At 38.8% G+C, this 12,214-nt stretch overlaps 1 protein-coding gene across 1 annotated transcript in view; it reads right to left on the bottom strand.

Moving 5' to 3' along the window:
* The window catches only part of GPC6 (glypican 6), a 714,343-nt gene that overhangs the window by 191,110 nt on the left and 511,019 nt on the right, over positions 1-12,214 (bottom strand). The window contains exon 4 of the mRNA XM_050980236.1: positions 7,383-7,548. Within this exon, the coding sequence (XP_050836193.1) occupies positions 7,383-7,548 (166 nt within the window). The remainder of the gene's footprint in view (positions 1-7,382; positions 7,549-12,214) is intronic.

Genomic DNA, 12,214 nt, shown 5'->3' with positions numbered 1-12,214 from the left:
CTACAGGAGGGAATCTCTTTCTTCAGTGACACATCCTAAAGCAAACATACAGGGCAATGGATGCTGTGAGTCCCTTGTAGGAATTTATATTGCCCCAGGGGGAGCACAGACATTTGGCAGGGTAAGTAGAGTTTAAGCAGCAGGCAAGTGCTGGTGCTTTTTGTATTCTTCTGGCAGTCCCACAACATCAGAGAGCTTCTCTCAGGCTGAATTCATTTCCATCTGAGGAATTATACACCCAGGTTGCCTATTCTTTATACTTCTGAGGTAAGAAAAGCAGTGGGAAACAACAAGTACTGTTCCCCTCTTCTACACCTTATTATTTACCTTACTGAATGGTGATGTCCCCTTTATTTCAGGGGTGCTCCCTGAAATAAGCCATCAGATCTTGGTATTGTATTTAAACTGTAGGCACTGATTATACTATTTTTGGAAAACAAGAGGAAAATATGGGATTATGGAGGTTACTGCTTACCAGAGAATTCAAAAAGTAAAATACTTTTAATTAGGCATTGTCAAGATGAATTCACTTTTTATTTGTACAATTACATATCTTTAACCTGAACTGACATAATTGTTAGCAGGTGTTAAGCCTGTGTTTTTAACAGCACTGCGAATTCTTTCATGTTGCTACCTATGCATTATGGAGACTAATTGGCCTGAAGCACACAAAAGGTTTTTTCACAAAAAGGATTAGATTTACATCTGCAAATCTTGTTCTTAACCTCTGATCAACCAGATTTGCAGTTGTACAACATATCAGAGTACTCTACTCATTGTCCCTTGTTTTTTGTAAAATAAGCTAAACTAGGGAAAAATAATTCTGAACTAGGGATCTCATTTTTTTTTAATATATAATCATAATGTGGCTTCACACCCTCAGAGCCATCCACCCAACCCAGACACTTCAACTAAGGGAATAGATATTGGTGTATAATAGCTACTACAGTCTGTACAGAGGAGAGACTTAGAGAAACTATTACTTCTGCAAACTCTGGAGGTGCTCAAGTTGTTTTAAGAAGTAAGCAGAAAAGATGAAAGGCATTAGGTTAAGATAATTTTCTCTACTTTCATTCTGGTGGTTGGCAAAGGTGGTTTCACTTGAGCTGTCATGATAACTTTGGCTTAGAAAGAAAGCAAGGAAAGATGGTTTTAGTCTGGAATTTTAAATAATTTAAATCATATAGTAACTGAAAATAAGGTTTATATTCCAGATTTGTGTTTGAGGCTGTCTTGGCCATGAATTCTATCAGTTTTTATATCAGCACAAGATGCAGATTACAAACTTTTAGTGTTTGTATTCAAGTGTCCATTCTATGCTCATGAAACCAAAATTGATTAATTTCTACCAGAAATTCTGAATTTTGGATAATGGCACCCCAGGGCTGCAGGAATCTTTTGCAGTGCCTCTCCATGGAGGAAACAATAGAACTTATTTTTTCTCCCAGAGTCTTTGTGAAAGGCTAACATATAAAAAACAGCACAGAATACTTTCATATAATATTAAGGAGGAGGGTGATAGAGAAAATATATTCAAGTTCCAGATTACTAAAGTTGATAAAACCCCTGATTTAGCTCTTACTTGCCATGATTAAGCCAGAACAAGACTTTTGTCTACTGAGCATTACAACATACTGCCAACCTTTGCTCTGTACTATGCAAAGATAAATAAAAGGGAAAGATGGAGCAAATTCTCCTGGAAACAGTGTTGAATCACAGGGAGAACAAAGGGGTAATTGGTGAGAGCCAGTATTGCTTTATGAAGGGCAAATCATGCCTGACAAATTGGCATCCTTCTATGACGAGGCTACAGAAATGGGGGGGGATAGAGCAGAGCAACTGACATCATCTACACAGACTCATGCAAAGGGTTTGACACTGTCCTGCATGGCATCCTTGTCTCCAGGTTGGAGGGACATGGGTCTCATGGATGGACCACTCAGTGTAAAGAGAACTGGCTGGATGGCCCCAGGCAGAGTTGTGGTCAATGCTTCACTGTCCATGTGGAGCCCAGTGATGAGTGGCATCCCTCAGGGGTCAGTACTGGGGCAAGCTTGAGAAGTGGGTCTGCATGAACTTAATGAAATTCAGCAAGCACCAGGTTCTGCACCTGGATGGTGGCAGTGCCAGGCACAGCTTCAGGCTGGCTGGAGAGGCGATTGACAGCAGCCCTGCAGAGAAGGACTTGAGTGTGCTGGTTGATGAAAACCTCAACGTGAGCCAGTGGAACACTGGGCTGCATTAAAAGGCCAGCATGGTCAGGGAGGGGGTTCTGCTCTTCTGAGACCCTACCTGGAATGCTGCCTCCAGCTCTGGTGTCCCCAGCATAAGAACATGGAATGGTTGGAGCAAATCCAGAGGACCACAAAGTTCACAGGAAGATTGGAGCACCTTCCCTACAAGGACAGGCTGAGTAAGCTAGGGCTGTTCAGCCTGGAGAAGAGAAGGTTGCTTTGAGACCTCATAAGAATCACAAGAAAATAGTAAAGGATTACTATTAGACTGATTTTTCTCTGAACCAAAGTGAATCTTGAAGACACAGTTATTCCTGTAATAAGCCATTAAAAAAGTCAAATCAGGGTAGCCTCTTGAAGCATTAAAAGAAAATGTTTATGCTTGCACATGGAACAGAGAAAGCACAGAGACACGAAGACTTTTGTAAGCAGTAAACTAAATTGATTGCATATTTTCATCACGAAAACTTTCACTAGGAGTAAGTAGTTAAGGTTTTGTTGTGCACTTTTTCTGAAAATAATTTAGTTGCTCTGAGTGAGACTGCATGGCATACTCTTCCTCAGGAGAGCTCCTAAGGTAAGTGTCTGAATCATACTGATGGGAAGAAAAAAGGAATTCTTAATGCACAACCAGAAGAATGTTAATTAGTAATGCAGAGCCGTTGTAATGACAATAAGAGAAATAATTTTAACACTAGCAGGAGAATCTTTTGCTGAAGCCTTGCAGATATGATTTTCTCCTTTGGTGAAGCCTGGCAGGATGGGGGCAGTAGGAGGTGCCTGGTTCTCAGCTCTGCAGGCCTTGAATCCTGCAGTGTGAACACCCTGCATGCTGATCTGCCTTGCTGCACAGTAGAGCTCATCAAATATGGAACACACTCAGAGCAAAGCCACTTGCTCCCCACTCTAAGCAGAGGGGTGGCTGTGGACATAAACTCTTGGCTCCTTTTCACAGGCAGGGATGCAGTCTCTGCTACTTATGAAGTGTTTTCCACAATCTCCTGCCTAATAAAACATGGGGGTATGGTTGAGGTGAGTCTCAGATATCACTGAATAATTTGTAGGGGAAAAAAAATAGCTATGCATTGTCAAACCTTCATGGATTGCATCTGATACACTGCTATGCAGGCATTTCACTTCATTACTAACTATAGCTACAAAGCATTTATCAATTACTTTGGATTTCCACAATAAAAGCTCAAATACAGCAATCACTATGATTAAAACAACTAGCTGGATTTTTATTCTTCTGTTGTTCTGAATTACTTCCATAAGGATTGTCATATTTGGCCCACAATCTTGCTCGATTTTCAGATTTAATATCATCTATGTTTTTGTCTCAAGACAGAAGAAACTTAACTCTAAGGCTAATTGTGAAAGAAATTCTCCAAAAAACAAATGGGTTATGTCCACTTTGCCATCCTGAACCTGTAATTAAGGCAGCTGTCAGAAGGAGATGCACTTGATTCCATGGAAATAATCTTTTTACAGCTGTTGATTCTGACGCTGAATGAGGATACCAAGAGAAAGTGTGGTGTCCACTGAGGTGGGCTCATTCCTCAGCTGACACTTTTGCTTGAGAAAAAGAGCAGTTGAAGGGAAATAAATGACCAATTATAGGGAAAGGTAAGGTTAAGGAAAGTTAAAGAATCTCAAGATAGGAACAGGGACTTAAATACAGGTTAGTAAGAGAAAGATGAGTAACAACAGTATTGCTAAAATTGGATGCCATTCCCTAAGATACAGGGGCTTTAAATTTTTGTTAGTGGGAATAATTTTATCCATCTCGTCTGTTTCTGTGACAGAATGAATAGTGGGATGCCTGATTCTTATTGCTGTTAATTGGTATAGCTCCATGGAGAGAAGCATAATTTTGACTATATCTGTTGGACCATGAGAGAGAAAATCCCCTTTTCCCCACTCCACAGAATCAGTCAACTCCTCCCTGAGGCGATCTCCTTCCTCAGCAGTACAGCTCCTCTGCTCATGCTTTTTATCTTGCATTTGCTAACTTTGCTTGCCACTGGTGCAAAGGAGATTATGATGGGTAACTGACAGGCAAAACATCAGAAGCAAGCTTTGCAAAACACACATTTTTAAAGTCAGTGTGGCGGGTTTGCTTTTAAATATCTCTTAAATATTTTATATAAATACCTGGAAGGAGCATTTTTGCATTACAGTTTTATAATTATAATATGATATTAAAGACTGCTTTCCTTTCTCAGGCAAAATTCTGAGTTGCAGGTGATATCCTAGAATGAGATATGCAACATTTGGATTTTATCATGCAGTAATATAGGCAACAAAATACAAAAAGCCTATAATGAAATGTTACACAAAAAGGACACAGACTTTAAGGTGACAAACCAGGATATATATAATAAGCCATGTTTCAGGCTGCTGCAGCTGTTTCACCTCCTACCAATTTTCACAGTCTATAAAATCTTGGAAAGCACCAGATGTTGAGGGGAAGTTGTCCCACTCTCCCTAGCTTTGAAAGTAGAGGCAAGATTTATTAGAGCTATATATATGTGATTTCAGTCCTGACTTCTATATTTATAAACTAGGTGAAACATGCAACACATCCTGTTGTCAAACAGCTCGTTTACTTTCCCCTGCTCCTCCTCACGTGCAGATCTTGCCTGTTGCTGGACCATTGCTGTAACTACAGAACAGTATCAGGACATGCAGACAGGATTTACTTAGTTACTGGCAAACATATCTGAGAGTTTTCTCCTAGTACCAGCTTCTATCAAAACAACCTTGCAATGCACAGATTAGGAACTAAGCAAAACTATTTTGCAATGCACAGATTATGAGCTAAGCAAAACTATCTTGTGTATGAATATGCACTAACATTTGGGATTCCTGCCTAGGCAGAGACTGTTAATGCACAAAATTATCTTTTTTTTTTTCACTAGTGCATGGTTCCTAGTATTGGAACAGGGATAAAAACTGCTCATGCGTCATTTCCAATCTTTCATAGCTCAGCGGTGCTGTAAAATGCTGCTGTTCGTTTTAATTCAGTGAGTAGAAGTTTTGTTGTGTTTACCACTAAGGGAATTGCATGTGTTATTAGAAAGCCTCTGACAGCTGTCAGAGACAGAGACAACTTGCCTCATTTCAGTCTTTCATAAAGGAAGGACCCTCATCTTCAGCAAAGCTGTCAGAGGCCTGAAAAATGGGATAAAACAGAATGCTTTTTCCAAACACATGAAAATCTTTGTATCTCCTCCATTTTCTTCCCCATAAAGTTACATAGGGAAAGTTGTATAGTTAGAAGAAAGAGGAAATGTGATTTTATGTATTTGTACTGTATACTGCCTTGTCATCACTGACCTGCAGAGATAATTGCATAGTAGCCTGCCTGGCATGGTTTTTAATAAATTAGTACTATTTTTAAACATAACATACAAGCTTTTCATGCAGTTTTTATTTTCTGAGAGCAAGACCAATGAAAACCAAAGAGACATTGACGCAGACAAGGGCTTTGCAGCAAAGATTCTGAAAGTCTGAATCTGTAAGCATTTCCACACTTTCCAACACATCTCACCATGCCCAGGACTCTCACTGAATTTAAAGCACCAGAAAAGAAAATCTTCTCTTAACAGCTCAAACCTTAAATTCCAGCTTTTGATTTACACAGGTGCTTGCCTTAATAAAAACTCTGTTGCTTATTTTAGTTCAAATGTTTGGGGTTTCTTTTCTTAAAAATGTACAATATTTTTTTAAAATCAGAGTTAGTGACATTTCAGCACTAGCTTATCATTCAATGGCAAGGGAAGTAGCTTATGCAATGTCCTTAACAGGTTAGAATTGTTTTCCTATCAGGTCCTACTCAGCTTTCTGGTGATGTTTAGATTCTCCTTTTTACCCCAGTAATCCCATGGGTATCCCTCCATACAGCACTGTTTCTGATGTCAACTCTTTAAGCAGCACAAGAGAGTGTGAAGGCAAATGTATCTGCATCATTTGTTTAATATTGGTTTTAGCATGCTATTTTTATAGCACCCTCAATGCTCTTTTTCACTTTTCATACTCTGATTCATTTTTCATCCTGTTTTCTTCTCCCTATCCATCTTGCACTGCTGAGTAAAGCAAAAATCCATGAATGAGTCAGAATCAAATTTTCAAAGTCACATTGGTCAGTGGGGTTTGAAATTAAGCAGAATGAGATTGCTTATGTTTTATCTTTCCAAAAATAGAAAATAAATTTCCTTTCTTCAGCTGCAATAAAGAAAGTGTTATCCTATTTTTTCCAGCTGCATTTATTTTTCCAAAATTCAGTCTAGACTATGACACTCATTAGTCTAGGCTAACTAGCTGTTCCATTTCTTCCATACTATCATCAGCCTTGTCTAATTGTCATCCTATCCTCTCACCAAGAGCAACTTAAAAGTAATATTTCTTGGTATATATTACTCTTCTAGGAGGGTTTTTTTCTGGTTGTTGGTTTTGGGCTTTTTTTCTAATTGGTTGGTTTTTTGTTTTGCTTTGTTTTGCTACAGGACAAATGAATGGCTCTTTAAGGGACGATTCTTTCTTTGTTATTCCTCATTTATTTAAGTGAAGAATTATGTGAATAAATTGTGGCAGCAGTTTTTCTTAAATAAATATTCTATGCTCCATTCTGACATTTCGTTGCATGTTTGGTACTTTTATTCAGTACACTGTAAGGGAGATGTTAGCATATTTAAAGCAAATATGAGAAATTAATAATTTCTCATATATGTAACTTTTAAAGCTTTTTGACCATGTACTACCAGAATTAGGAACAGCAGCTGTTGTGATTTATGTTGACTGATGTTATACAAGGTTATTATCTTCTCAGCTTGCAAGAACCTGGTTTTCAGTTGTAATACACACTATTTCTGCCATGTTAAGCTTGTTATCAAATCCTCAACCAAATCTTTCTCAACATTTCAAATAGCATGTAATAATTCAGCTCAGGAGCTGTAACACCACACCACTCCTCTGGAAATATGAAATGTGAGACGTGACTGGCTTAGGGCACGGCGAGCAGTCATTTCTTACTGCAAGCCACGAAGTTCAATTAGAAAGCAAGCAGCATCTGCAGTTGCTTCACTCTGAATATTGACCAACAGCGTCTTCTAACCTCACAGAACCCTGCAGAGAAACTCTTCTTACCTATGAACAGATTCCACTCAGTATCCAAATCAGCCTGATTTGCTAGGCAGCCCTTCATTACATTGAGGCAATAGTTGTTGCAAGGTTTCACAGTGGGAAGTCCTCTGCAGTAAGGGCAGTACAACATCTTCATTAACGCCCGGATGCACCCTGGGGTGGGACTGACCTGCAGAGTTTAAGGCAGGGAAAGAAAAAGAAAAAGGAGGAAATCAATCTCCTGTTCTGTGAATCTCGGGATGGCTGAGATTATGCCTCTCAAGCAGTAAGTGCAGAAGGGGCAATTTGTGAAAAGAGCTCAACCCTTGATAACACCCGCCTACAAAGCTAATCGATCCCTGCCAATTGTCTTCATTTGGCACAGCAGCGACTTTCAGGAATGCAAAAATCAACACTCCCCTACTGACAGCAGTGCTTGCCTCCCCAGCCCTCCCACACAAAATCTCCTGGAAAAGCAAAGGAAAAACATCCAGGGAATCAGCTGGGTAGTAACTGACTGATCCTAACATGGAGGATCCTGAGGAGGCTTCTCACTCTTCCTATGTAAGCTGGAACTGTCAGTCACACCAGCACTGAATTAAAATCTCCTCTTTATTAAAGCACACTAAATCCAGGAAAATCTTGATGGTTTCTATAAATTTATTCTGAACTACACGGTGACAAAGGGATATCATTCTGTTTTCAGACAAAAATACCCTTCTTTCTTCTCAGACAAATTCATAAAGAGATCAGACAGGGTTTGTTGGGGGGTTTTCGTTTTTTTTTTTGAAAGCTTTTGACATCTCAAGTGACAAAAAGCATTATAGACAATCTAATGCATTTCAATTTTCACATCAGCATGGCACATGTCAGCATGTGTGAACTTCTTTTCTGTATTTAATTTTCTAATCTCTTTAGTAAGTCTGACTTTAAAAGTCATATGTACTGGTAAAATGTACATTTTCAGGCCAGAGTTTCTAACTTGGATTAAAAGTGCATACTAGGTACTGCTCACATTGGCATCTTGCCATGGAGCAGTGGAGCACAAGTATCTCATGCTGGATTGGCAATCTAGAGCAATGAGAAAGAACTGCAGGTTCCTCAGTGATTTCAAAATTCCTGGACAGGAGATTGCAAAGCAATGGCACTCCTTTCACTCAACCTGTTGGTTTGGCAATAAATACATCTCTACTGATATGAATTTGAAGGGATTAAACTATTTTTCCATAATAATGGTAACTTGTGCTGAAAGCATGAATCTAACTTTGACCTACAGGTACAGGTACAGCGGTACAGGCTGAGCTGATTGATGTAGCTCCTATTATCAGGATTGTACTAAAATTATGTTTCTTTTCTTTTTCTCTGGAATTTGTTTCTCCCCTTTTGATGCAAATCATTGATTTTTAGAGAAATATACAGAACATAGTCTTTACACAGGACATTTCTAAATTAAAATGGTTCTGAGATATAGCAGATGCTCAGAAGGGATTTTTGCTTTAGTTTCCTAGGGACTAACTTCTGCACTTTACTAGTACAACACTGATGGTATGTGTGAAGAATTCATCCATCCTTTTCCAATAGCTTTTGAACCATCAGCCAGTTTCAATCAAATTTAACTGAGCACTTCAAGCCTCAGAGCATTAAGATACTACATGTTTTTCTTCTTTTAAATAGACAGCTGAGAGAAAAAGAGGAGAGAGGCTCTATTATTGCCTTTACTGAGGAAAAGGGTGAAACATGAGGTCAGTTCCTCATAGATATCAAAGAATCCACATTGAAAATGATGCTATGAATGACCCATTGGTTAGAAAAAGCACAAGGGGAAACTTCCTTATTGAACACCTTATTGAACAGCAGAAAATCCAAATTCAAAAAAAAGGTGGACTTATAATTTTCACTGCTCAGAACTACTTTTCAGTCATTTATCCAACTGCTGTATACCTCCAAACCTAGAAAAGGTCAATTTTTACAAAAAGACTAGCACCACAGAAAGAGAGTATTTATATTTACAGTCAACATCAGAATCTTCAAATTTACATTGAAATTGCTGCTTAAAGCCAGAGATATTTCCATTTGTGAGAACTGAGAGTTTTATCAGCTAGGTTCCTTTCATGCCTAAAGCTATGCTTCTTCCCTGTTCCAGTAGTCTTCTCAATGCCAAGTTATCATCACATCGTTGACCCCTAAATTCTGGAATCCACATGCTTTCCCATCCACACCTTCCCAAATCCACTTTGGTACTTGGGCTGACATATACCTATAAGATCTTTATCTTACAAAAAAAACTTCCTGTCAATCTAATTGAAAAACATATCTAAAAGACAGAAGACAGTCCCTGTCTTTATATTATATATTACCTTTCCTATATTGGCTTTATATAGATCAGATGCCATCAATATTTATGTGAGCCTTATTTTATAACACGAGCAATCTGAGAGGAAAATGATGATTGTGCTTTACTCTGCCAGAGATCCAGATCATGTCCCAGATCTGGAGGACAGGACCCTAAAGGCCCATTAGAGTACCTATTTACACAGGCCCTGTGAATCTGAAATTCTTGTCACATTACACAAGTCCTTCAACAAGAGTCCTTCTGGTCACACTCCACTGTGAAGAACCAGTATAACTTCCAACCACTCAAAAAGAATGAGCTGGACCCAGGTGTCTCATATCTTGCCTGAGTGTCTTAATATCTCATGCAAAATGGTGGCATCATTAACAGCATTTTACAAGAAAGCAAGGTCCTCTGCTTATGTTAGGAGGGAAGAAGAAGCACTTCTTGGCTGCTTCTCTTTTTTAAGAGAAGCAGCCAAGAGGTGGGTCCAAGCAAAGAGAAGGTTTCTACAGAAGCCTCTGTAATATTATTTACATCTGCATCTGACTTATCTATGTCATCCTCTGCCAAAGACTAGCACAAGCAGATCCTTGTGGTATTCACATGCCCTCTGAACAGAGAGAATATGTGAGAGAAGCAGAGAAAAAAATGATATCTCATTTGCTGCTCCTGTTGTTTTGCACATGTGGAATGTGTTAGAAAATTATTTAACTGAAGGAATTTATTAATCAGATTCTACTGAAGATTGTTTTGTTTCCTTAGCCAACCAAAAAAAGCTGTGTCCTAACTGTCAAGATACAGTCACAAGTTTTCTTTAATATTCTTTAGTATTCTTTGTAGTAAGTATAATATAGTACATCTCTTTAATACAGTTGTAATGTAATATAGTATAGTTTTAATAAAGCGAGTGTTCAGCATTCCAAAACCTTAGAATCATGCCAATCATTTCCCTTCGTCAGGGTCCCTGATATTACAATAAGTGATGAACCCTGACATCAGCTGAAGAACCAAGACCAAAATAGATCACATCAAGGTTGCAACTGAAGCTGAACAAGCAAAAGTTTGCTAAACGCTCATAAAAACGTGTCCAGTAGTTCTTTAGTGAACCTCCAAGATGGGAGAAGCCCCTCAAACCTTCACTGATCCTTGCTGATGAAGCTGAATGTTGCAGAATTTGGTTTCAGAATATGCTACACTGGTGATATAAAATACAAGCATAGATGAATTGCTGTGCCTGCTGGCTTGCATTCACTTCCCTTTCAGCTCACACCTTCTGCTCCAAGCTGGCCGCATCCCATCCTACCACATCGTATTGGCACTACACCTCCCCTGGGCTCCACTTAGTGCTTGAGTGACTAAAATACAAAATTATTATTTTGGGTGGTTATTTTTCAGCTCAAAGTGTTCTGAATAATAGGAGTCAGTAGTGCAGGCAGTGGGAGTAAAAGGAAGCTAAATATAATGTTGTGTGTTTAGAAGTGAGACCGGAGGCTTCATAGGGCTTAGACTACACTCTGCTCAGCTTTGAAAGAAGGGAGGGGGCCACAACAAGACAGATAGGTTCATGCAGGTTTCTGGAGACAGTGTCTATCCTGCCTAAAGTGTATTGCATGGGGAGACAGGTGGAGAGGTCCAAAACACATCTGTGAAGAGGGCTAACAATTAAGCTGTGACCTGAGCAAGGGATGAGTCCTGTTCTCAATCCTGCTCCATATTCACTTGTCATTTAGCTGTACTGGTGTGCCTTTAGGTATCCAAACTGTGGCTCAGGGACATATTACCAATACCACAGTTACTTTAGAAGTCTGAAGGCTAAAAGTTAAATGCTGTATTACAGCAGTTAAGTGCTTTTCTGAACCTAGTCTTCAGTGAGTAGCCAGATTTCAGTTCTCAGCTTCAGCTGTTTTTTTTCTGTACCTTTGTTTGCAAAGAACACAGTTAGATCTTTTTCTTCCCTCAACAACAGCTGACTTATCTCTCATGCAAAAATAGTCAAATTTTGGTCTAAGATTCTGAAATCTCAGGAAGAACCAAAATATAAAGAGAATCCAACATAGAGTGTGAGTATTTTAGAAAGCTATGAACTCCTGAAATGTGAAGATTATCACAGAAAGTTGATTTTCAACCACCTTCTTGCTGCTGGAAAATGCTATGAAACGCATTTTGAAAACCCATTTCTCATTTCCATCTTAAAAGAAAATAATATTTAGAGTCTCTCAGACCTAAGTACTTTTCTGCAGACCAGCCAAAAAGCAGATATTAATTTCATTCAGAGGTACTCAAAACCTCAAAACCTGTGTCTCCTGAGGAGAGCTGTTTCTCAGCTCAGGAGTTTCAATGTTTTTCCAGTAAGTAACGTTTTTGGATGGGTACAATTTTGGTTTTTGTTCTTTTTCCTCTTTTCAAACACATTGCAATCGGCTCTACAATAATTGCAGCAGAGGAATTTGAATAGACTTCAAAGTTTAGAAATAACTGGTTCATACGTAAATCAAAAATCAGTTGGATTTATGATTTACAT

Source organism: Serinus canaria, chromosome 1 (genome assembly GCF_022539315.1).
Source record: "Serinus canaria isolate serCan28SL12 chromosome 1, serCan2020, whole genome shotgun sequence".
NCBI lineage: Eukaryota > Metazoa > Chordata > Aves > Passeriformes > Fringillidae > Serinus > Serinus canaria.
The sequence above is the reverse complement of the archived record's forward strand: the minus strand, read 5'-3'. Positions and strand labels throughout refer to the sequence as shown.